Below are 24,054 nucleotides of genomic sequence, written 5' to 3' on the forward strand. Positions count from 1 at the left end.
TTAAAGATTTATTTATTTATTATATGTAAGTACACTGTAGCTGTCTTCAGACGCTCCAGAAGAGGGCGTCAGATCTAGTTACAGATGGTTGTGAGCCACCATGTGGTTGCTGGGGTTTGAAGTCAGGACCTTCGAAAGAGCAGTCAGTGCTCTTAACCGCTGAGCCATCTCTCCAGTCCCTCAGCTTGCTTTCTTATAGAACCCAGGACTACCAGCCCAGGGATGGCACCACCCATAATGGGCCCTCCCACCCTTGATCACTAGTTGAGAAAATGCCTTACAGCTGGATCTCATGGAGGCATTTCCTCAAGGGAGGCTCCTTTCTCTTTGATAACTCCAGCTTGTGTCAAGTTGACACACAAAACCAGCCAGTACAGGCATGTACCACCAAATCCAGCCATGACATTTGATTTGGCAACAACTTCTTAGATATGATACCAAGAGAATAGGTAACTAAATAAAAATAGATGAAGTGGATTTCAACATAATTAAAGACAGATGTGCACCACAGAACAGCATCAGCTGCGACAGTGCCAGTAGAAAGGAAGGAAACATTTGGAGTGTATATGTCTAACGAGGAATATCCAGATTACACAATCAAAACAAACAAACAAAAACCACAGAATGAATTCTGTACGGTGTATTCATATTAAAGATAAATTCAAAACTACTATGTTTTCATTCAAGTCCCACTAAGTATTGCCAGGCACTGAAGAAGCTGAGGCAGAAGGACTGAAGGTTTAAAGGCAGTTTTGTTTGTTTGTTTGTTTGTTTGTTTTTAAAAAGGGGGAAAAGGCTGAGAAGCTGGAGAGATGGCTCTGAGATATGGCTCAGAGATCTGGCTCTAATTCCTGCTCTAGAGAATCTGATTCCCTCTTCCTGCCCCTTGTGAACACTGCATGCATATGGTACACAGACATATATGCAGGCAAAACACCCATACGCACAAAATAGAAAGAAAGAAAGAAAGAAAGAAAGAAAGAAAGAAAGAAAGAAAGAAAGAAAGAAAGAAAGAAAAGGAAGGGAGAGGGAGAGAAACAAAGAGGGAGGGAGGAAGGAAAGAAAGAAGGAAGGAGGGAGAGAGGGAAGGAGGAAGGAAGAAAGAAAGAAAGAAAGAAAGAAAGAAAGAAAGAAAGAAAGAAAGAAAGAAAGAAAGGAAAGGAAAGAAAAGAAAAGAAAAGAAAAGAAAAGAAAAGAAAAGAAAAGAAAAGAAAAGAAAAGAAAAGAAAAGAGGGAGTGGATATGTATTTAGCCCGTCTTGCATGTCCACACACAGGTTTGGGTACCAGTAAAAGAAGGAAGGAAGGAGGGAGGGAGGGAAGAAGAAGAAATAGTTCTTGGTGTCTACTATGTCCCAAATACCAGGGAAAGAAAGAAAAATCAACCGCCTCACCTGTGGTAGCACAAATCATGATTCTCAGCTCTTGGGAGGCTGAGGCAGGGGACAGAAGCCAGGGCCTCGCACTTATCAGTTAAGCCATCTACTACTGAGCATCTCCGACCTGTAAAAAGACTGTCCTGAGTTCAAAGCCAGCATGGGTACTGAGAGGCCCTGCCTAAAAAATGGAGGGGAGGGGAAGAAAGAAGACAGAAAGGAAGGAAGCAGGAAAGAAGGCAGACAAACAGACAGACAGAAAGAAAAGAACTAAAGTTAACACAATCTTTCCAATTTACACAGGAAAACTCCTACAATGGGGATGGGGGCTGGAGGCTGGGGGCTGGCTAGTGGCTCAGTGGGTAAAGGTGCTTGTTGCCTGCCAGGTTGCACAAGATAAAGGGAGAGAACCTACCAAGGGCTGTCCCTGGCCTCCACATGTGTGCTGTGCCAAGTACACCATGGAACACATCCCCAAATATATATGCACAGATTGATTAATTAACTAAAAAAGTGATTAAAAAAAAAAACTTCTGTAAACTAATTCAAGCAAACCCATGCAGAGCTATAAAGTGGCAGTTGTCTAGCACTTGTCAATGATTTGGACGAGAGAAAGAGAGAGAGAGAGAGAGAGAGAGAGAGAGAGAGAGAGAGAGANAGAGAGAGAGAGATATATAAACAATACATCTACCTACAGAATGAGTCCTTCAAAGAAAAAGAACAGATTGTTAATGAACAACTTACAACTTAGTCTGTAGGCTGTAAAAGTTAATGTTATTATAAATGTATGCACTAAATTAGTATAGCAGCTGTTTTTCTTTATCCTAGCATGCTCCCCAATAATGACACAGAGAGTCCAAGATTTATTTGTAACTTAAAAGCACAAGAACTAGGCATTATAAGTCGATTCTAGTCCTTTAATCTAATCTAGCTACTTCCTCCAAGACATCTAGGGTGTCTCTCTGGGCCCCTTCCTTTTCTTTTCTTTTTTCTTTTCTTTTCTTCTTTTTTTAAAGATTTATTTATTTATTATACGTAAGTACACTGTAGCTGTCTTCAGACACTCCAGAAGAGGGCGTCAGATCTTGTTACGGATGGTTATTCGCCACCATGTGGTTGCTGGGATTTGAATTCTGGACCTTTGGAAGAGCAGTCGGGTGCTCTTACCCACTGAGCCATCTCACCAGCCCGTCTTTTTTTCTTTTTTAAAGATTTATTTATTTATTATATATAAGTACACCGAAACTATCTTCAGACACACCAGAAGGGGGCGTCAGATCTCATTATGGATGGTTGTGAGCCACAATGTGGATGCTGTGATTTGAACTCAGGACCTCTGGAAGAACAGTTAATGTTCTTAACCACTGAGCTATCTCTCCAGCCCAACTCCCCTTTTGGTTTCTCTCTGTTTCTGTTTCTCTGTTTCTCTCCCTCTCCTTTCTTTCTACTTCCTTCCTTCCTTCCTTCCCTGGCTGGCAGAAGTCCTACCCTATTCTCCCTGTTGCCTCATTATTGGCTTCTCCAGTTTTGATTGACAAAGCAGAGAATAAATGGTGAGCATTGTTTACACAAGCTGGAGATAGGGGAGTCTCGACGTAAACATTATAGTCCAGCATCCAGATAGAAACCAGATGGTGAGATAGAGAAAAGAACATTTGATTAGTACCTGGGTAAACTTCACACAGCGCACAAAAGCGCTACTAGACAGTAGGCTGGACTGCCTCACCCTACAGTGTGTTCAACAAACCCAGTTTTGTTTTGTTAAAAAATAAAATGAAATAAAAGAGCCGCGGGTCGTGGTGGCGCACACCTTTGATCCCAGCACTTGGGAGGCAGAGGCAGGAGGATTTCTGAGTTCGAGATCAGCTTGTTCTAACAGAGTGAGTTCCAGGACAGCTAGGGCTACACTGAGAAACAATGTCTCAAAAACAAAATCCAAACCAAACCAAAGCAGAAGGAGCACAGGGAACAGCTCAGAGTCCTTGCCTGATGATCAGGAAACCCAGCACTTGGCTCCCAGCATCACATCAGCCAAACATGGTGGCATATACCTGTAACTCCAGCCCTGGGGAGGTGGGGGCGGGAGCATCAGAAGCTCAAAGTCATCCTGGCCTACAGAACGACTTTGAGGCTAACCTGGGCTACTAAACACTCAGACTTCTAAAATAAATCAATGGAAATAATGTTTACTGGGAAGGCAAATTCTGAAGGAAGCACCTTTGGCAACTGGGTTGGATAATTTTGTCACACTTGACCCAAGCTAGGGTTATCTGAGAGAAGGGACTGCCAATGAGAAAACGCTTCTGTAAGAATTGGCTGTGGGCAAGCCTGTCAATCATTTTCTTAATTAGTGATTGATGGGGAGGGGCCCAGCTCACTGTGGGTGGACCATCCCTGGGCTGGCAGTCCTCTAAGAAAGCAGGCTGAGCAAGCCATGAGGAGCAAGCCAATAAGCAGCACCCCTCCATGGCCTCTGTGTCAGCTCCTGCCTCCAGGATCCCGCCTTATTTGAGATCCTGTCCTGAACCCTTCAGTGATGTGGAAGTGTAGGGTGAATAAATGCTTTCCTCCTCAGGTTGCTTTGGTCATGGTGTTTTGGCACAGCAATAGTAACCCTCACCAGTGTCAGCCATGTTAACTGCCCAGTGGATGGCAGCTTATTGCATTTAATATGTATTTGTGCATGCACACACACACACACACACACACACACACACACACATGAGGAGGTCACAAGACAACTTGCAGGTGTTGATCTTCTCAATCTACTATGGGCATCTTGGAGGTCAAACTCAGATGATTAACCTGGGCGGCCAGTGCCTTTATCTGCTGAGCCATCTTGCTGGTCCAGGTAGGAGTCAGATGCAAACTTCTGAGCACTGAAGAGAGGCAAGAGCCAGTCACAGAACCAATAGTGCAAGAAGATGCACAAGACTCAGCGCTAGAGGCTTAACACTTGGCAATTTGGAGAGGAAGAAGCTGTTAGAATGGCAAGGGACAGAGAGGCAGGAAAACCAGGGGACCAGCAGAGATGTCAAGGGAAGGGGAAAATGGCCAGAGGTTACAGGAGGACAACGGAGTGGTGACACAGATGTTAGTCTTGGTAGTTGTCTTCCATGATAAAGAGAACTCTAACTTGGCACCATAACCACTGCTGCCACCTCCTTCTCCCTACTGTTGCTCATGCAGCCCAGGCTCACTTGAAACTTGGTACGCATTGGAGGATGCCTGCTAATCCTCCTGCCTTCCTCACCGTAGTGCTGGGATCAACAGCACCATCAACTTCAACCTCAGTTACTTAACGGTCTTTGGCGAATGTCTCTGTGTGTATGTATGTATGTATATTCATTCCAACTGCACTAAGACTTAAGAGGCTGTCATCAGTAGGAACTGAGAACCTGCAAATTGCAGTTAAACTGGAACTTAGACCTGGCCTTGAACTTTTCTTTCCACACCCTGTGACCATCATCTTCTGTTTATTATACCAATAAATCGGTATAGAGAGTCAGACTCGATCATTGCACGGACTTACAGCCAGTGAATTATTCTCACATTGAGTTTGGTTGAATAAATATTCAGAGGTTCCCTTTTCTTCACTGTCCTAAGAGAAGGACAAATCTTGAAATACCAAATACTTTGTTTGCTTCTGTTTTGTTTTATGAAATAGGGTTTCGCGGCCTTGAACATGCTCTGCAGGCCAGGTTGGCCCCCTCCTACGTCCACCTCCAAGTGCTGGGTGTGCACTTATCATGCTTAGCTTTCGTCTTTTTAATGCTGTCCAGCATTTATGGTGCCTGGTGCCCAAGGAGGCCAGAAGAGGGCATCAGATCCCCTTGGACTGGAGTTACAGATGGTTGCCAGCTGCCAAGAGGATGCTGGGAACTGAACCTGTGTCCACTAGAAGAGCAGCCTGTGTGCTTAACCACTGATCCATCTCTTCCATGGGCCTCCTTAGGATGGTGTTTCTCTATGTTGTTCAAGCTAGACTCCACCTTCTGGGCCCAACAGACCCTTCTAAGCACAGGCTACCACAGAGGCTGTGAAGTTCAACAGACCCAACCTTCCTGCAGTGTGCAGGATGAAACCTACGGCCATACCTTCGCTGGGCAAGTGCTCCACGCTGGACTTTACCATCTCTGAAGTGTAGCGCCAGAATTCAGGCCTCAGACTTTGTTTGGAAAAGTGGGAAGGGCACTTTGAAGAATCAAGTTGGGGGGGGGGGACAAACAAACAAACAAAAACGACCTGCAATGACATTCTCTAAGCAAGACCAAGTGTGGTGGCACTGTATGCAATCCCTGGTACTCAGGAGAATCTGTGTCCAAGGCCAGCCTGGGCTACACATTAAAACCTGCTCTCAAAAAAAAAAAAAAAAAAAAAAAGAGTTCTATAATTAAAATCTCATGCCACTCCCTTCCCAGATTTCTGGTAGTCATTTGGGACCACAGATGACCATCCCACCCCCTCTCCCTCACATATGGAATCTAATCTTGCAACTGTTCATTCACGCACAGCTGTGAGGCAGGCAACTGACAGAGGATACTAAAATTATCTGGAGAATAATCACAGTGTCTGAAATATTTCTAAGGCCAAAAAACAGAGTTCCTGAGCTATGACCCTTGCTTGTATGCTTTCAGATAGAGAGAGGAACTCTGGGCCTAAAGAAGAAAACATGAAACTCCCAAGGTTAGGTTTATTTTCTCCTAGAACAATTTCACCACAAAAATGTCAAAGAGAAGCAAAAGAGGAAGCCATGGAGGAAGGTCTGAGAGCCTCTTTCATTGTTGTTATTAAATAAGGACACACACACACACACACACCTAATTCCGTGCCCTCTTTAGCACGGGGATTCAGTAGTAAAAGTGTGCTGGCTCAGCGGGAACCGAGATATGGGAAAGAGGACACAGCTGGTGGGGGCTGAGGGATCGGTGGGCTGGACTGACCAGTTCCTCAGCATGTGAGTGACCTCGTGACCGACCTTTAATCACAAATTCCTTATAGGCCAGAGTGGGACAAAGGTTAGGCAGGTGTGGTTTTGTGGTTTCAAACTCTGTCAGCTGCTGGGTACTCTTTTCAGTGCTAATCTACTCAGAACCTAAAACCTAAACTCAATCAGAGCAGGGTCTGGGCTCAGCCCTTCCATCTCTCCAGAACCAGCAGTAGAGGCTCTTCCAAGGACCTCAGGGAAGGTGACTTAAAAATAACAGGGCTAGATTCCCTTTAACTTCAAAAATATTGAGCCAAACAGGAAACCAAACTCCGCCGGTTAACCTTTATCAAGAAAAGAATCATATGATGCTGAAACCACAGGGAGGGGACCGCAGAGCTCTTCAAGCTGCTGTTATTAGGACCTTTCTTATGCCAGGGGCGATGGTTTATAAAGCAGAGATCTAAAAGTATATAAATTCATAGAGAGATAAGTGTGGAGATATCAAGATCCTGAGACTCAGGCTTTGTGTTCAGGAACTACTCTTCTGTACGTATAAGATGAATCCCCTTCCTTACCCCAGAGAGGGTTTCTCTGTGTAGCCCTGGCTGTCCTGGAACTGGATCTGCAGTCCAGGCTGGCCTCAGACTCAGAGCTCCTCCTGCCTCTGCCTCCCAAGTGTTGGAATTAAAAGTATGCACACTGTGCTCTGCTCTGATTTATTTATTTATTTTAAAGAAACTCTTTAATCACGCACGTAAACAAACAAAAACAGCACTATAACCATCTTGGGGAATGTATAGTGAGTGAACTCAAAAGTATTAAAGTAATATTAATAGCACATTTCCATTTAATATGAAACCTAGGAAAGAAGTCCAGGCTGAGTCCTTCATTTTTAAAATTTTTTTATATTTATTTATTTATTTTATATGTAAGTACACTGTAGCTGTCTTCAGACACACCAGAAGAGGGTGTCAGATCTCATTACGGATGGTTGTTGGGATTTGAACTCATGACCCTTCGAAGAGCAGTCAGTGCTCTTAACCGCTGAGCCATGTCTCCAGCCCTGAGCCCTTCATTTTTATGGCTGGCCCCACTTCTGTATTTTATGATTAATATTGATAATACTGTGTGTGTGTGTGTGTGTTTGTGCGCACGCGCGCCTAGAGAGGCTAGAAAGAGCCTGCTATCTTCTGTGCTAGAGTCAGGGGTGTCTGTGTGTCACCTGATGGGCTGCTGGGAACCAAACTCTGGTCTTATGAAGCACAATCTGGACTCTTAGCCTCAGAGCTGCCTCTCCAGCCTGGCTGGCTGTCACATTTTCATGCCTTTATTTTCTGCTCCCCTGGAATGTCCCCACTGTGTTCCTAATCCACAAATCAAATGCCATTTATCTCCCCAAACCAGTTCAACAGGTTCAGATAAATGCCCCAGGGGGGAGAAGCGCTAAACAGAAAGACAAACTCAAATGTTAATTCCAGCAGGTTTTCTCAACTACAAAACAGAGAGAAAGCCACTCCCATGCAGGTTTTGTAAGGATCAGAAATACTGTATGTGCCTTTCTACCAAGAGTCCAGTGGCTGAGAACATCCCTCCATGGAAGAGTGTGTGCTTAGCTCATTCCCGACAGTAGGTTCGAATCCCAGAATCTCCTTACATACAATAGAAGCCTGGTAAGCCACTTGTGACTAAACAGGTTCAGGGCTTCCAACTTTGTATCTGTGCAACTTGTCTTTATAACCTTTATATAGAGAAGATAGTTAACTAGTCTATGGAGAAGGTGACCTATAAGATCCTTTTAAGAAGACCATCCATCTTGACAACGGCAGGGGTGGTATGTGCAGATGGATCTTTGTGAGCCTGGTCGAGCTCTAGGCCAGCTGGGGCTATGCAGAAAAACTGTCTCAAACAAAACAAAACAAAACAAAACAACCCCAAACCAGGCAGAAGCAGTTAAGAACATTTTTTTGTTCTTGCAGAGGACCCAAACTCCGTCTGCACCACTTAAACAGGGTAGCTCCATAATTCCAATTCTAGGGGATCCAGTGTCTCCAAGGACACAGAACATATGGGGTACATTCATTCCAGCAATAAATGAATGAATGAATGAATGAACGAACAAATAAAAGCTACCAAGGTGAAATGACCTTCCCCCCAGCCCCCAAAGTTCTAATGAGTTTCAAATCCTCATGAGAACTGGTTAGAGCAGGCAGGGGTAGGGTAAGAGGTTACTGAAGAGAGCAGAGAGCTTGGGAGAGATTCCCCAGCTAGAGATAAGCTGAGCGCCTGCCAGGGAGATACCATTGCCACTGTACCAGGGAGCCATATGGAAGTCCCTGAGAGCTGCCTGCAGGAAGAGGGCATCTCGGACACACCAGGGGCAGAAGGACAGAGGGACTCAGTCTGAGATCACCTTTCCAAATTAGGTTGCTACTAGGCCCTCCTTCAGTCAGGGCAAGCTCTGTGACCCTGTCACCCCAGGGGCACCAAGAATATCTTAACTTCAGGTTCTAGTGAATCTACTGTGTCAAACTCTTACACATTTTCTTTCTCCTTGCCACTATACCCAGATTTTGATCTTCTCAGCAGAATCAATAAAGTTTTTTTTTTTTTAAGTGCTCAAAAACAAACAGCAAAGAGGAGTGTCTGTCACAGAAATGACCGTGTTGGGCAAGGGTGTCCTCGTGAGGCCCAAGTGTGAGGCCAGTGGGAATAGGAGACCACAACAAGCAGCAGGAGAGGCTCTGACGAGGGGGCACATTTCCCAGACATGTCCTTTCTGAGGAGGAAGATGGAGGCAGGGCACAGAGACCAGCTTGAGAAGGAGAGGAGATCAAGAAACTAGGAAGAAATTCTAAGTATAAGGTCAAAGATGTGAGCCAAAGACTCATCGCTAGAGGAACCATTAGTACCTGTGGCAATTAGAAACTGGTGGATTTTACTATTTTGTTTTGGGTTTTTTTTCCTGCCTCTCTTACCTTTGTTTGGTTGCCACAACTTCTGCATTTGGAGGAAGGAAAAATGATTAATATATCACACAAGGAAAATATCCTTTACCTAAAGTGACCAACACACTCTCAATGGGAAACAGCAAAACAAAAATGAAGCTGGGGGCTGGAGAGATGGCTCAGGGGTTAAGAGCACTGGCTGCTCTGCTCTTCCAGAGGTCCTGAGTTCAAATCCCAGCAACCACATGGTGGCTCACAACCATCTGTAATGGGATCTGACACCCTCTTCTGGTGTGTCTGAAGACAGCTACAGTGTACTTACATACATAAAAAAAAAGAAATAGAGAGGGAGAGAGGAGAGAATGATGCTGGAAGCTAGTGACCGCTGACAGCAGGAGCTTGGCCTGGAGTCTGGCACACACTGGGGGCAGCAGGGGGAGGGAGGCTGTCAGTGGCTCGGTAGGATGCAGGTCTCACAGCACAGGCTTAGGACTCCAGAACCAGACATGACAGATGATGGGAGTCGGTACTGGAGATGCAGGAGGGCTGCCACTGTGTCTCCTGGCCCTAGAGCATTTCCGGGGCATGTGTAGAAAGAGCAGGCTTAGGCAGTCACTACACAGACACATGACTCAAGTCATGAGAAAGCCAAGTCTAGTAAACCGATTGCAGATTGGGCTGAGGGTGAAAAGGTCGGAGTTAGGGCAGCTTCTCTGCAGAACAGGGGATTCCCAGGCCCGTTAATCATATCCCCCCCCCAATGTCTCGTATTCCTTTGCTTTCTTCCCATTCCTAGTAGCCCCCCACCCCCACCCCAACAGCTCTCACTCAAAAGCCCCATTACTTGTCTCCATGCTACCAATCTCTCACTGTGCCAAGAAAGCTTTCCTGTTGCTGCCAGAAGCATCTTAGGAAAGCACAGGTCTCATCTTGTCAGTGTCTCTGCAGGGAAACTTCCCACTGCATCTCGCTGTTAACCCAACTAAACCCTAGCCAGAGCACAGCGTTGTTCCAGCTTACCATCTGGACTAACTGACCTGTGCGGGGGCCCCATCCCTCCAGCACGCAGGGAATCCACGCCTTTCCTTGTTCCCTTTGCTCTATGCTCAACTCTCATTTCCCAAACCAACCTCCTCAATCAATCTCCCCGAGGATTAAAAAAACAAAACACTTAGGTCAAGAGGTAGAGGCAGGAGTTCAAGGTTATCTTCAGTACGTAGCAAGTTCAAGGCCAGCCTGAGCTGGAAGAGTTTGTTTAAACAAAACAAAAGAAAGGCCCCTGAGACAGCTGGGCCCCACTGCAGACACACAAAAGAGGAGTCTTTAGGAAGTCCTGGGAAACCCACTGAAGATGGTTTAAAAAACATTGCAGGAGAACTGGGGTTGTAGCTCAGTGGTGGGAGGCTTGCCTGGAATACCTGAGCTTCTGGGGCTCAATCCCTAGGACTTAAAGAAAACGATCAAGAGCCAGGCAGGGCGGTACCTTAGCATCTGTTGAGCAGAGATGGGAAACTGGATATTCAGTCTTGTTACATAATGTCTAAGACCCTGTCTCCAAAAAAAAAAAAAAAAAAAAGATTCAAAGTATCTTTGACATTCCTCCCACCAGAAGGTGGAGCCAAATTCCACCCCCTTCCTCCAGAATAGGAGCCAGCCTTACTGATCACATCTGAGGATATGGATGGCTTCCAAGGCCAAGGTCAGGAGCAGGCATAGAGCTCCTGGCTCCTCCCCTTTTGCTCGCCCTCCCCTCCAGACTTTTGCCTTTGGAACCCAGCCACCAAGCCAAACAGTCACATGGACTGGCCACGTGGAGGTACTCCAGCCCTGGCTCCAGCCTGTGAGCCGCCCTGGCTGATGCTAAGTTGAGAAGAGACAAGCCCAAATCTGATACTTACAAACCAAACACTGTCATTCATTACTTTATGCCTCTCAGTTTTAGAGACTTAATGAGGCTGGGTGTGATAGGCCAATGTGCACTGTTGAATAAAGCCCTAGAAGGATGAGGTACTGGCTGGTCTGGAATTCTATTTATTTTTAAATTTATTTTATTTTATATTTATGGGTGTTTTTGTCTACATATGTTTGTGGATGATGTGTGTGCCTGGTATTGGCAGAGGTCAATACAGACAATTTCGAGCTGTCATGTGGCTGTTGGGATTTGAACTCACATCCTCTGGAAGAGCAGCCAGTGTTCTCAACAATTCAGACATCTCTCTGGCCCCTGTTCTGGAATTTTTTATGTAAACCAGACTGGCCTTGGGCTTGCAGTGATCCTCCTGCCGTTGCCTCCCAGGTGCTGTGATTACAGGTCTGCACCATCATACTCTCTATAAGATGTTCAGATTGGCCTTAAATGCACTTTGTGCCCTGGCAGACCATGAAGTTGGAATTCTCCTGCCTCAGACTCCCAAATACTTGGGTCTACAGATCTCTGACACTAGGCCATGAATTTTGGGTTTTGTGATGGGTCTTGCTATATTGTAGCTGGTCTTTGCTACTTTGTAAATTATTCTTCTTCCTGCCCTTTATTCCCCCCCCCCCATCACTAGATAGGAGAGAAAGGATAGAGGAGAGAGAGAGAGAGAGAGAGAGAGAGAGAGAGAGAGAGAGAGAGAGATCTATCTTTTTGTTTGTTTGTTTGTTTCTTCTTTGAGCAGGGCTACTAACAAACAAAAAACAACCAACTCAGCCTGCCTCTCTAGACCCTTACATTTATATACTCTCTGAATTCCAAATGTCACCCAATCGCAGGAAGTATCATCTACAGCTGGTAAAACCACCACTTCGCTAGAGCACAAGGCAAATCACAGTCAGCTGCTGTAGGCAGTCCAAGCAGCCCCATATCCCCACACCTGGAATTAAAACGAAACATATTCCTATAATATCTTTGTGGTTTTTAGAGAAACCAGAACTCCAGAATTGTCACTAAAATATATAGCTAACATTGGCCTCGAAATAGTGATCCTTCTGCCTCAGCCTCCTGAGGGTGGGAGTGTAGGCATGTGTTACCATGTATGTAAAACTTAAAAAACAAACAAACAAACAAAAACCAGAACCGGGACACTAATAACTACTCTAACGAGTCATTCTTTTTAATAGTTTAAAATTATATTTCTTTAGTTTTGAGTGTGTCTGTGTAAATGTGTGTGTGTGTTTGTGTGACTGCGTGTGTGTGTGTGTGTGTGTGTGTGTGTGTGTGTGTGTGTGTGTGTGTGTGTAGGTGCACATGTGCCACATCCTTCAGGAGCTGGTTTTCTCCTTTCACCATGCAGGGTCCTGGGTTTTGAACTCAGATCGTCAGGGTGGGTGTCAAGTGCCTTTTTACCTGCTGAGCCATATACCAGCCCCTCATAAACTGACACTTAATCCTCGCTGCACTCCAACTTGGAAGATAACTGAGGTACACAAGTTATCAAAGAAAAGGTGACACTGTGGGTTGCAGAAACTTCCTGCTAGTATTTATCGTCATCCTAGACACAGATCCTAGAATCGCTGCCTTCACATTTTTATTCTTTCCATAAGTACGGCAGCTTCACGGCAATGGACTACTTATCCAGGCAAGCCTACCACCTGTACAGTTGGGGCTGGCATTAAGGTTCTGTTTCCCAGTTGGTTCTTGATCCATCAATAAAGATGTTAGTGGCCAATGAGCTGGGTGGGAATAGGCAGGACTTCCGGTCCCGTCCCCCCCCCCCAGGCAAGCAAGCAAAGGCAGGGAGAGAGGAAAGTGGCTTTCCCGCCATGCTTTGCAGGAAGAAAAGCCATGTGAGATCTCTGCCATAGCCTGCTTCTCCAGGCGGGAGGTTGGGCTATTGAGCTGAGACTGAGCAGCTGAAGCTAGGGCAGGTTGAGAGGTGATGACCTAAGTGTATAGGGAAGGGCATGCTAGATGCGGTAGATTGGAGGTACCCAGAAATTGAGCCAATAATTTTTCATCCACGGATCCAAGGGAATCTGGGCAGAGGCTGGAAGCAAGCCCCTTCTCAGAGCTTAGAGAGGGGCAGGTAGCAAAAGCTACACGCAACAACCACCTTTGCTGGCCTCTGCTCCCCGGCGGATCTCTGCTCTCTCTGCTGTGCTAACCTGTAGGAACCATTCCTTTTGCCTGTGTGTGCTCCAGCCACTGTGCTTGTCACCAGACATACAGATGCAGGAAGATCCTCAAGGTGAGGGCCAGTGGAGGGGTAGCATACACTTTTATTCTCAACCCTCTCCTTCCAATACAGGGTTTCTCAATGTAGCCCTGGCTATCTCAGAACTCACTTTGTAGACCAGGCTAGCCTCAAACTTAAAGATCCACTTGCCCCTGCCTCCCCAGTGCTGGCTGCCATACTTGGCCAGCAAATATTTTCTCATTCTTTTTTTTTTTTGTTTTAAGATTTATTTATTATAAATAAGTACACTGGAGCTTTCTTCAGACACACCAGAAGAGGGCATCAGATCCTATTACAGATGGTTGTGAGCCAGCACGTGGTTGCTGAGATTTGAACTCAGGTCCTCTGGAAGAGCAGTCAGTGCTCTTAGCCATTGAGCCATCTCTCCAACCTGTTTTCTCACTTTCTTAAAGGGCCAGATGTGAAATATTTTAATCCAGTGTCTTTGCTGTCTTAGTGTGAAGGCAAAGGCAACCTACAAATGGATGCCTGCGTTTCACTAAACCCTTATTTGCTAAACTCTACTATCAGACACTTGAAATGCTACAAGTATAACAGATACACTGTATTTTAAATGTTATTTCAGCTCTTATAGGTGGGGACTGTAGCTCAGGGATGGAGCACACACCTAGCATGTAAAGGCTCTGGGCATGACCTTTAGCACTGAAAAATCAAAGTTATACTATTTTTCCACAGGGAATGGTGGTTTACACCAAGAAATGCAGCATTCAGAAGGTTGAGTCAAGAGCTCATATGTTCAAACCCAGTCTGGGATACATAGTGAGTTTCAGACTGTCAATCTGGGCTACAGAGTGGAGAGGGAAAAACAATCCTATAAAACAAAAGAATGGGTTTCAAAGTCATTCTCAGCCCAGTGGGTACAAGGCCAGCCTGGGCTACAGGAGACCCCATCTCAATATGAACAAGCAAACTAAGGAATGAACAAAGCAAAACAAAGCGTACTCCTCAATGGCTGCTGCCCAGGACAGAGGCTCTTGTCTCTCCTCAGACCCTCATTCCATTCCTTTGAATTTGGTAACATTTTGCTTCCTAAGTATCTTTTTTCTTTCTTTCTTTCTTTCTTTCTTTCTTTCTTTCTTTCTTTCTTTCTTTCTTTCTTGCTTGCTTGCTTGCTTGCTTGCTTGCTTGCTTGCTTCCTAAGTATCTTCTTTCTTTCTTTCTTTCTTTCTTTCTTTCTTTCTTTCTTTCTTTCTTTCTTTCTTTCTTCCTTCCTTCCTTCCTTCCTTCCTTCCTTCCTCCCTTCCTTCCTTCCTTCCTTCCTTCCTTCCTTCAAATAAAAATTCAAAGATGGGGGAGGTGCCTTTTGACTGGTACCATTTTTTCCTCTACAGTAGCCTGTAGGGTGCATAAAACCCAGGGGTAGTCAGTCCTGCCAGTTGACATCACTGTTGACATCACCAATTTTCCTGACACGTGGTAAATTTGCTCAAGACAGAAGGCCCTTTTGGACCAAGATCAGCACTTACTTGGAGAATATTTCCACAATTGCGGATGACTTGTTCTTGTTGACAAGAGAAAGTTCTTTGGCTGTTACTCTCAGTGACAAGGAAGTCCACTGGCGTCTATTAAATGGAGTCGATTCCATCTTGTCTGCAGACTCTGAGACACCTGTGGGCTAGAGAAAGGGAGAGACTATTTAGGACAGGACCCCTAGCACTCAGGGATGGGTAGCCATGTGAGCAAAGCAAGAGCCCAGGTCAACAGATCACACTCCTGGGCTGCTTTCCCCAAGTTCGTGTGACCTCTGCCAGACGAGTCAGGATCTTTGGGGTACAGTTTCCTGTGAAAGGAGGGCAGAACAGATGATCTCTGAGGTCCCATTCCAGTTCCATCATTGTATCACTGACCCTACTGTGCAAACATTAGTTGGCCTTCTTCTGAACTTAAGTTGGTTCCAAAGTCACATTTGGAGTGAAATCATCCCCTCTTTGGAATAACATCCTGGGAGAGATATAATCAACATCTCAGAGTGAAGCCCAAGCTAGGCTCTGCCTAGTCCCAGGGTTCTGGGTCTCTGTCTTTCCTTCCTTTGTTCCTTCCTTCCTTCTCTCCTTTTCCCCTACTGTCTCTCCCTACACGCAGGAACACTGACCACTGTTACTCAGGAGAGAGCTGGGGAGGCTGCCTGGCATAAGAGAAAGACCTAGCTCTGGAGGTATTGCAAGTTTGTTACTTTGAACTAGTTACACTTGCGGCTGGGATACTGCTCAGTGTGAGCTCGCTAGCACCACCGGAAAAGCTCTGAGCCCCGGCGCTGCAAAGTAGACAAATACAAAATACTTTAAATTGGTAGAGTCTTAAGTACAAAGCCATCAGACTGAGTGTGGTAACCCAGGCCCTAAAGAAAAAACTCTAGCCAGTCAGTGGAGGCGCACACCTTTAATCCCAGCACTGGGGAGGCAGAGGCAGGCGGATTCCTGAGTTCGAGGCCAGCCTGGTCTACAGAGTGAGTTCCAGGAAAGCCAGGGCTCTACAGAGAAACCCTGTCTTGAACTTGCCTACTCCTCCCCCAAAAGAATTAGAAACTCTGTTCCCTTTCATAGATTGACATGTTTAGATTTCTGTGTTTAAGGTGGAGTGAGTGCCTATGGAAGCCAGGAGGCAAGAAGGGGGCCGTGAGAGTTCCGTGTGAGGATGCAGCAGGGAAAGTCTTTGGTAGGTGGATAGTAAAACACATAGAACATGGAAATAATGTGGAGGAATACCACAGGTAGAACTCCCTCTGTAGACCAGGCTGGCCTCGAACTCAGAAATCTGCCTGCCTCTGCCTCTCAAGTGCTGGGATTAAAGGCATGTGCCACCACCGCCCAGCTGCTTTTCATTTTTATTTGATGTGCATGAGTGGTTACTTCGCCTACATGTATGTGTGTGCACCATGTATATGCCTGGCGGCTGTTGTGGCCAGAAGACATCAAAGCCCCTGGAACCGGAGTTCCAGACAGATGTGAGCTGCCATATTGAACCTGGGTCCTCTGCAAGAACAGCTAGTGCTCTTAACCTCTGAGCCATCTGTCTAGCCCTGGGAAACCATAGGTTTTAAATTAAAGTCCCAGTGCAGGTACAGGGCACATCCCTAGAAGTAATGGTTAGGGAGTTCCCAGAAACACCCAAAACAGCAGAGGCTATTACTGTTGCTCTGGGCTCCCACTTGAACTAACTAGATGGCAAGACCCTATTGTTGAAGATACCATACACTTTGGATGCAGGGCACAAAAATCAAGGTTGACTGAGCTGGAAGCTGTCTTCCTGCTGGCTGGTATTTCATAGTTCTAGAAGGGGCTTTGCAGGCCACTGGGGGAGAAAGGTCATCAACTGTCTTACCAGGCTATGGAGCCTGTGTGCTACAATACCAACCTGCTAGGCCGGACATATCTACCTTGCTACAGGGCAAGACTGTTTGGTGGAGATGGGGTGGGTTAACCAATCACTTCCCAATTGGATCTGAGGCCTGCAACACAGGAAGGAACTCATGTCTGGTATAAACTTGGCCAAAAGCCTATAGCTAGGCCCTAGACGGAATGCACCACTGATATGCTGCTAACTGGACAGGTTGACAAACTGCCACAGAGCAGTACAATGGTTAAAGCAGAGACTTGTCAGTGTTGAGGATAAGCGAGTTCTGAGTGCAGTCCTGAGCCCTAGATGGGACACTGCAAGAGGAGGGGGAAGAATGTTAGAGCTATAGGACAGACAGCAGTACCACGGAATGTAGTCTCCTGGATGTGACCACTCTCACAGTCATAAGCACACAGAAGCTATGGTCGCCTGAATAAGACCTACACACCAAAAGAAAGGACATGGAACCGGGGAGACGATTAAGTGGGTAAAGACACTTGCCAACAAGCCTGACCACGGAAATGCTATTCCTGGGTCACACATGGTGACAACCTCCTGACGTTGTCCTCTGCCCACCACAAGCATGCTACTGGCATGTACATGCCTTGTCCCCAAACAACCAAACAAAAGCTGATTGATGGATTGATTGATTGATTGATCAATAAGATACAAACCAGGAGAGGAACTGATGGGGAAGACGCAGAGGCCCAGGAGGAGTTGGGGTGAGTGAGGGTGACTGGATAAGTATGACCATGATACATTGTATCCAGGCCATGTAACTGTGAAAATGTTTCAACTTACATAATCTTTAGCTTTAGCATCTTCAAATGAAAAAACAAGGATAGCATTTGTCTTTCTAGGATTTTACTGTAGATTTAAGGAGATAATATATTTTAAATATTAGACATTCTTTAGTATTGGAAAGAATATTTTAAGTGTAATGTACTACCATTGGCTCTTATAACTATCAAACTTTTTAAATGACGGGGTAAAGTACATATTTAAATTAAGAGGGTAAATCCTCTACACTTAACATTCTTTTCTGGAATCCCTCCAAGCTGTAGAACACACAAACTGCACCCCGACACCACTCGGTTCCCACCTGCGAACCTGGAGGTGGGGTTTTCTTGCCCTAGTAATTACCAAAGGAGTTCCAACCTTTGTCCAGAAGAGGTGAGATCAGAAACATGTCAATACTTCCTTATTTGAATAGGGGGAATAAAAATACAGATGAAACAGCTGTTCACTTGGCAACCACAGAGCAGGTCTGATCTGTAGAATGGATTTGCTAGAACTGCTCTCTCTCATCAGCCTTGACAATAGCACAATACAGTGTGCTGGACAAGCCCTCCAGATCACCTTCTGAGACGACCCTCTGTCCCCACAGGCACTGTGCTGTCCTTCCAATCAAAGCCTTCTCTGAAAACAGCAGACTTGTTTTTGATGACTTACTTCTCATGTTAGACGGTAGTATTGCACAGAGAAGTGCAGACAAGCCCAAGTGTGTGAGAGACATATATTCAAATACAATTGCTCTCACTACTTAAAGCTTGTGATTTTTTTCTCAGACTTAGATTTTTTAAAAATTCAGGGCAATAGAATGAATAAGATAAAGAGGAAATGACACTCCTACAGAATAAGTCAACAGTAAGTGTGAAAGCTTTGAACATGTATGTATGTCTCTCATTCATGTGAGTTCAACCTGAGTGTACCAGATGACATGTGTGACACACGCGGGCCTCTGCTTCCCCGTGCATACGTTGACAGACTCACCAAGCATCGTCAGCACTTTCTCTGACGAGAAAAAGGCAAGGGGGCGACATGTAATTCAGCTAAGTGTCAAGACTGGAAACCACAGCTGTCGCCCTTCAAGCCAAATTTAGGAAACGTTGACCAACACTTTAAGACAACATTTGGAAAATTTATGCTTTAGAGGTGGGTGTGACTATAAATGTCAGATCTTTCACAGGGAACCATTATGGGTAAAGGAAGAAAATAAAATAAACAAAGTGTGTTCTCAAAGCTGTTCATAAAAAAGGAACCGCAGACCCAGATGCGGCAGTGCAAGTTCACGGTCTGGGCTATCTTCAAGGCAGGAATGCTTGCGACTTGCCTGGGCAGCAAGCAGCACCTTAGCATTCCTATATGAGGGTCTTACTAGTTAGGTCTTTCTGGCTGGCCTCAAGCTCACAATCCTCCTGCTTCAGCTTCCCAAGTGCTGGGATTACAAGCATCTGCCACCATGCCTGGTTATATTATTTGGAGGGTTAGAGATGTTAAGGTTTAAAAAAAAAGCAACTCCTAAGTTCATGGTTTTGATTACTTTTGACCAAAATGCCTGGAAAATTTTAGTCAAAGGTTAGGAGAAGCACTCCTTATATCCAAGCAGTGAGTAGAGGGTACCCCAAAGCTGAACAGAAAGCTCCTCTCCAAAGATTGCTCGTGATTTATTTACTCTGTGGCCATCTACACAATTACTGCACAAGGCAACGATGTGGTTAGAGGCGATGCATACCTCTGGCTCGGTGGGAGGAAAAGACATTAGCTTGACTTGGGATTTGCAGAATGGAAAGAATGTGAAAGTGAGGGCAGGGTGGTGGGGGGAGTGAATCTGAGGAGGGGGGGGGGGAGCGCAGCACTAGTGTCTGAGGAAGAGTTAGATTCCAGGCAGAAACAGACGGGAGGAGGCCAGGCAGGGAAGAGTTTTTGAAAACCACGCCGAGGAATTTGGGTCATATTCCAACGGCGGAGAGAGGCAGCCTGTGAGCAAACAGAGATGGAGTCCAATCCTTCTATGTATGACCTTTAAGGCAAATAAAAATTTCCCTCAGCTTTAACATTCACATCTGCAGGACAAGAGATCTATCGTGCACCGCAGTCTGCGGCGTAGCACGAAAAGTTTCTGGAAAGACGAGACATATGTGAACATCATGTTCTATAAGCGCTTATTTTAGCTGACTGTGGTGATACATGCCTATGGTGGTGCTGATGGCAGTGCCCCTTGCTAACCTACCCAATGTCCTGGGTTGGGTTCAGCGGCAGACTGCACGCTGATAGCTAGGAAGGGAGACGTTCACTCCTGGGCCACCTGGCTGCTGCAAACCTACACCAGTTGGTTTTCAGTGATGTTATAGTGGGCCAGCACAGTAGCTCAGTGAGGAAAGGCACTGTCTACCAAGCCTGAAAACCTGAGTGTAAGCCCCAGGATCTTGCGTGTTAGAAGTCGAGAACTGATCCTTGCAATCTGACCTCTGACTTCCACACCTGTGCCACGGTGCACATAAATGTGATTAGAATTTACCAAAAACAACCAAGACGGCTATAGATTGCCCCCTACACACCTGGATTCTGCATTCGCGGAATAAAACCAACTGAGAACCAAAAAGTAGTTTTGAAAATTTGAATATGCAAGGTATGTTAGTGCACGCCTGTATTCTCAGTACTCAGGAGGCAGAGGCTGGGGGATAGTCATGAGTTTAAGGCCAGCCAGACCTGTTTCAAGGATCAAATAAAACAAGAAACCATCAAAGAAACCAAACCAAGAAAAATGTTGCACCCATACTGAATGCACAGAATCGGGTCGTTGTTCCATGATCGCTATACACAACACAACTATCTGAGCAGCACACGTCGTGCTAGGCGTCATAAGAAGTCTAATGATGGCGTGAACTGCACATAAGTTATATGTAAACATGATGCTATTTATATAAAGGGATTTGAGCATCCACAGCCCCAAAGACTTCAAGGGGCAGCTGTTTGTTATCAGAATAGTGAGCATCCGAGGTAATCATCCCTACTTCTGAGAGAAACACTTACTTCTGGTCACTAGACGCAGCCCACTGTAAACAGGGATCTCAGCAATTATGGCCTTAAAGGTATAGTATTGCTCTTCAGCATCCAGTCTTTCTAGAGGACGCTCTTTTTCAGACTCCCAAACCCATCCTCTTAGGTCATATTTTATGATATAAACATAATACAATATGTAATAAATAAAAAATAAATATATAAAATGTACACATAATATATGTATATGTAGGTACACATAATAAAAAAATTTTTACATAAAAACATATATCACTGAGCTATCTCTCCAGCTCTTATTCAAACTCTTGACATAAATGCAAATCATATGAAAAAAAATGAAGCCTTAATAACTTGAAGTCAGGTGTGGTATTACAGGCAAGCCCCTGTCATACCAGTACAGAAGGTAGAGACAGGAGGATCTGAGGATCTGAATTTGAGGACGGCCCAGTGTGAGTAGTGAGAGACTGTCCTTGTCACCCAAATAATCCTATAAACAAGAAGCTTCATCTATCATACATAAAAAGCTCACTGTTTTATTACAGAGACATAACAGACAAGTCTATAGGCATGTGGGGCTAGTCACTGCCACTGTGGCTGGAGAACTTCAGCCAGCTGTCTGTAGAAATATGTATCTAGACAATAGGATAATTGTAACGCCAACCGAATTCCCAGAGTCAACAAGGATGTAGATGTTTGTATCAGGACAGAGTCACTTCAGGAGCATGTGATCACTCTTTTATCTCCTTTTATGGATATTTTGTATAAAAAAGTGGTTGTGTAACTAAGAAGCAAATTCATGGTTGGAAGGATGAGGAATAAGGTTATACTTGCTGAGCAGTTTGCCCTAAGTGTTTATATTTATTTACTGAGTCACACATTACCAGGCCAGGGATAAAATATGGATGCAGACAAGCTCTCTCAGACACAATCTTTTCCCCTTCTTGCCTAGGATCTGGGAAAGTAACTGTTGCAATCTTCCAGCATGCCTTTTCTCCACCCTTGCAGGACAAAGGCTCCACCACTAAGCCAAAGCATCCAGGCCCCTGACAATTCATCCTCCTCCTCCTCAGCTTGTCTCTATCCCAGATTTTGCCCTTCTACCTAAGATGTGAGCTATTTCTGATGACTATGTTTTTATATCTATAAATACATATCTGAACTCACACATAGCTTTTAAAAGAAAAAGATTTATTTTATTATTATTATATCTAAGTACACTGTAGCTGTCTTCAGACACCCCAGAAGGAGGCATCAGATCTCATTATGGATGGTTGTGAGCCATCATGTGGTTGCTGGGATTTGAACTCAGGACCTTCAGAAGAGCAGTCAGTGCTCTTAAACGCTGAGTCATCTCTCCAGCCCCACACATAGATATTTAAAATTACTTTTTATCTTAAGCTTTTTCCTCTCATACTCACTTTGCTCATACAGCGCAGTCAGACTACAGTCCTCACATGCTCCACTTGGTCATCATCCATCTATTGTTCTGGCCTGGCTCTATCCCCAGACATTTCCTACAGACCACTGAACCACCAACACAAGGACCACAGATCCCATCCTTGCCTTTAATCCCAGCACTCAGGAGGCAGAAACAGGTGGATCTCTGTAAGTGTGAGGCCAGCCTGGTCTACAGCGTGAGTTCCGGGACAGCCAGGGCTACACAGAGAAACTCTGTCTCCAAAAACCAAATTAAAAACAAAACAAAAATCCCCAAACCAAAAGGCAAGAGCCATGTTTTTTAGCTGCTCTTGCCTCAGCCTCCTGGGGGCTAGGATTAAAGCCACACTTTAGATCTTACTATCTTGTCATCTCCAGGGCTAATTAGTCCCTCAATTTTGAAATTATCTTTTTAAGGGTGCTCTCCTGACGCAAATCATTCTCATTAGCTCGCAGAAGCCTCCCTGCCTCCACTCAGCCCCGTTCCCAGAATCACTCAAAGCTCAGTTTCTCTTCTCCTTACACTCTCACCCAGGTCATCGAGACAGCTCAGTGGGTGAAGGCGTTGGCTTGATGACCTGAGTGGAATCCCTTGGAACCACACGGTGAAAAGAGACAGTGGAGTCCAGTAAGTTGTCTTCTCATCTCCAAACACACATGGTACATACACACAAACACAAATACACGCACAATAAATACTAAAAACATAACATTGATCACATCACACAGTCTGTTGTTGCTTTTTTGTTTTGGTTAAAAATTTGTAAGGATGTATTTGTCTATGTTTTATATATATATAAGTGTTTTGTCTGCATCTATGTATGTGCATGTGTGTGCAATGCCTGAGGAGGCCAGAAGAGGGCATGTGACCCCCTAGAACAGGAGTTTCCGAGAGTTGTAAGCTGCTGTGCAGGTGCAGGGAACCAAACCCAGGTCCTCTGGACCAGCAGCCGGTGCTGTTAACCACGGAGCCATCTCTCCAGCCTCTGGTTTGGTTTCTTTGAGAGTCTCATGCAGCTTAGGCTAGCATTGAGCTTGCTATGTAGCTGAGGCTAACTGAATCTTCAAGTGCTTGAATTACAGGCTCCAGCTAAAGACCATAACCAACTGGTATCTGTCAATGAAGGAAATGGCCTCAGGGTTAGAAGTCACCAGTTGGAGTCCGCTATTTGCATAGACTAGAGCTTTCAGGGAAAGGAGACTGAAACACACAGCTTGTTCACTGAAGAATTCATTGCAAACTATGAGAAACCATTGAATACAGCAGCAAAGTCCTTAGCACTGAACTCAGAGCAGCTTGTCCCAGTCAGCGCTGTTGACATAACTCAGGTGTTCCCTCATAAATGCTAATAAATAACTATGTCAGACAATAGAGCCAGAGTGGAACCAGAGACACCAAAAGGAGTTAAGATGAGAAATGAAAGAGAAAAGAAAGTTTAATTCAGTAGGTCATAAACTTAAGTACACACAAGAATCACCGAGGAAACCTGTTTGAAATGCTGACTTTTTGGGTTCTTTCCCATGACTCATCAAGCTGGAGAAGAGCCCAGGAAGACCACGTTTTAACCGGAACCTTGCAATGGTTCTAGTATTCAAGGTTTTCCCCCCATTAAAGGCTGGAAAGCACAGAATTAAAGGGCTGGAGAGTGATGTGTATTCCAGAAAAGTAGGAAAGGGGCCGCATAGAACACTCCCCCGGCATCCAGAATCCATCCTTTAAAAATAACCCAACTGGCCAGGTGGTGGTGGTGGTGGTGGTAGTGGCGCACGCCTTTAATCCCAGCACTTGGGAGGCAGAGGCCGGCAAATTTCTGAGTTCGAGGCCAGCCTGGTCTACAGAGTGAGTTCCAGGACAGCCAGGGCCACACAGAGAAACCCTGTCTCAAAAAAAAAAAAAAAAAAAAAAAAAAACAAAAATAAAAAAAAAACAAAACAGCCCAACCAGCATGGTAGTTCCATGGCTATAATCCTAGTACTTGAGAGGCTGAGGCAGGAGGGTTGCCAGGAGTTCCGGACCTGCCTGAAACTCAAACAAAATGGCAAACAGAT

The 24,054-nt window shown here is 45.1% G+C and overlaps 1 protein-coding gene across 3 annotated transcripts in view; it reads right to left on the bottom strand.

Moving 5' to 3' along the window:
* Window positions 1-24,054, bottom strand: part of Lima1 (LIM domain and actin binding 1) — a 97,102-nt gene that overhangs the window by 49,783 nt on the left and 23,265 nt on the right. For all 3 annotated transcript variants that reach the window (XM_021216740.2, XM_029548199.1, XM_029548198.1), the window contains exon 2: window positions 14,895-15,043. In XM_021216740.2, the coding sequence (XP_021072399.1) occupies window positions 14,895-15,013 (119 nt within the window). In that variant the 5' untranslated portion in view covers window positions 15,014-15,043. The remainder of the gene's footprint in view (window positions 1-14,894; window positions 15,044-24,054) is intronic.

Source organism: Mus pahari, chromosome 17, assembly GCF_900095145.1.
Source record: "Mus pahari chromosome 17, PAHARI_EIJ_v1.1, whole genome shotgun sequence".
Classification (NCBI taxonomy): Eukaryota; Metazoa; Chordata; class Mammalia; order Rodentia; family Muridae; genus Mus; species Mus pahari.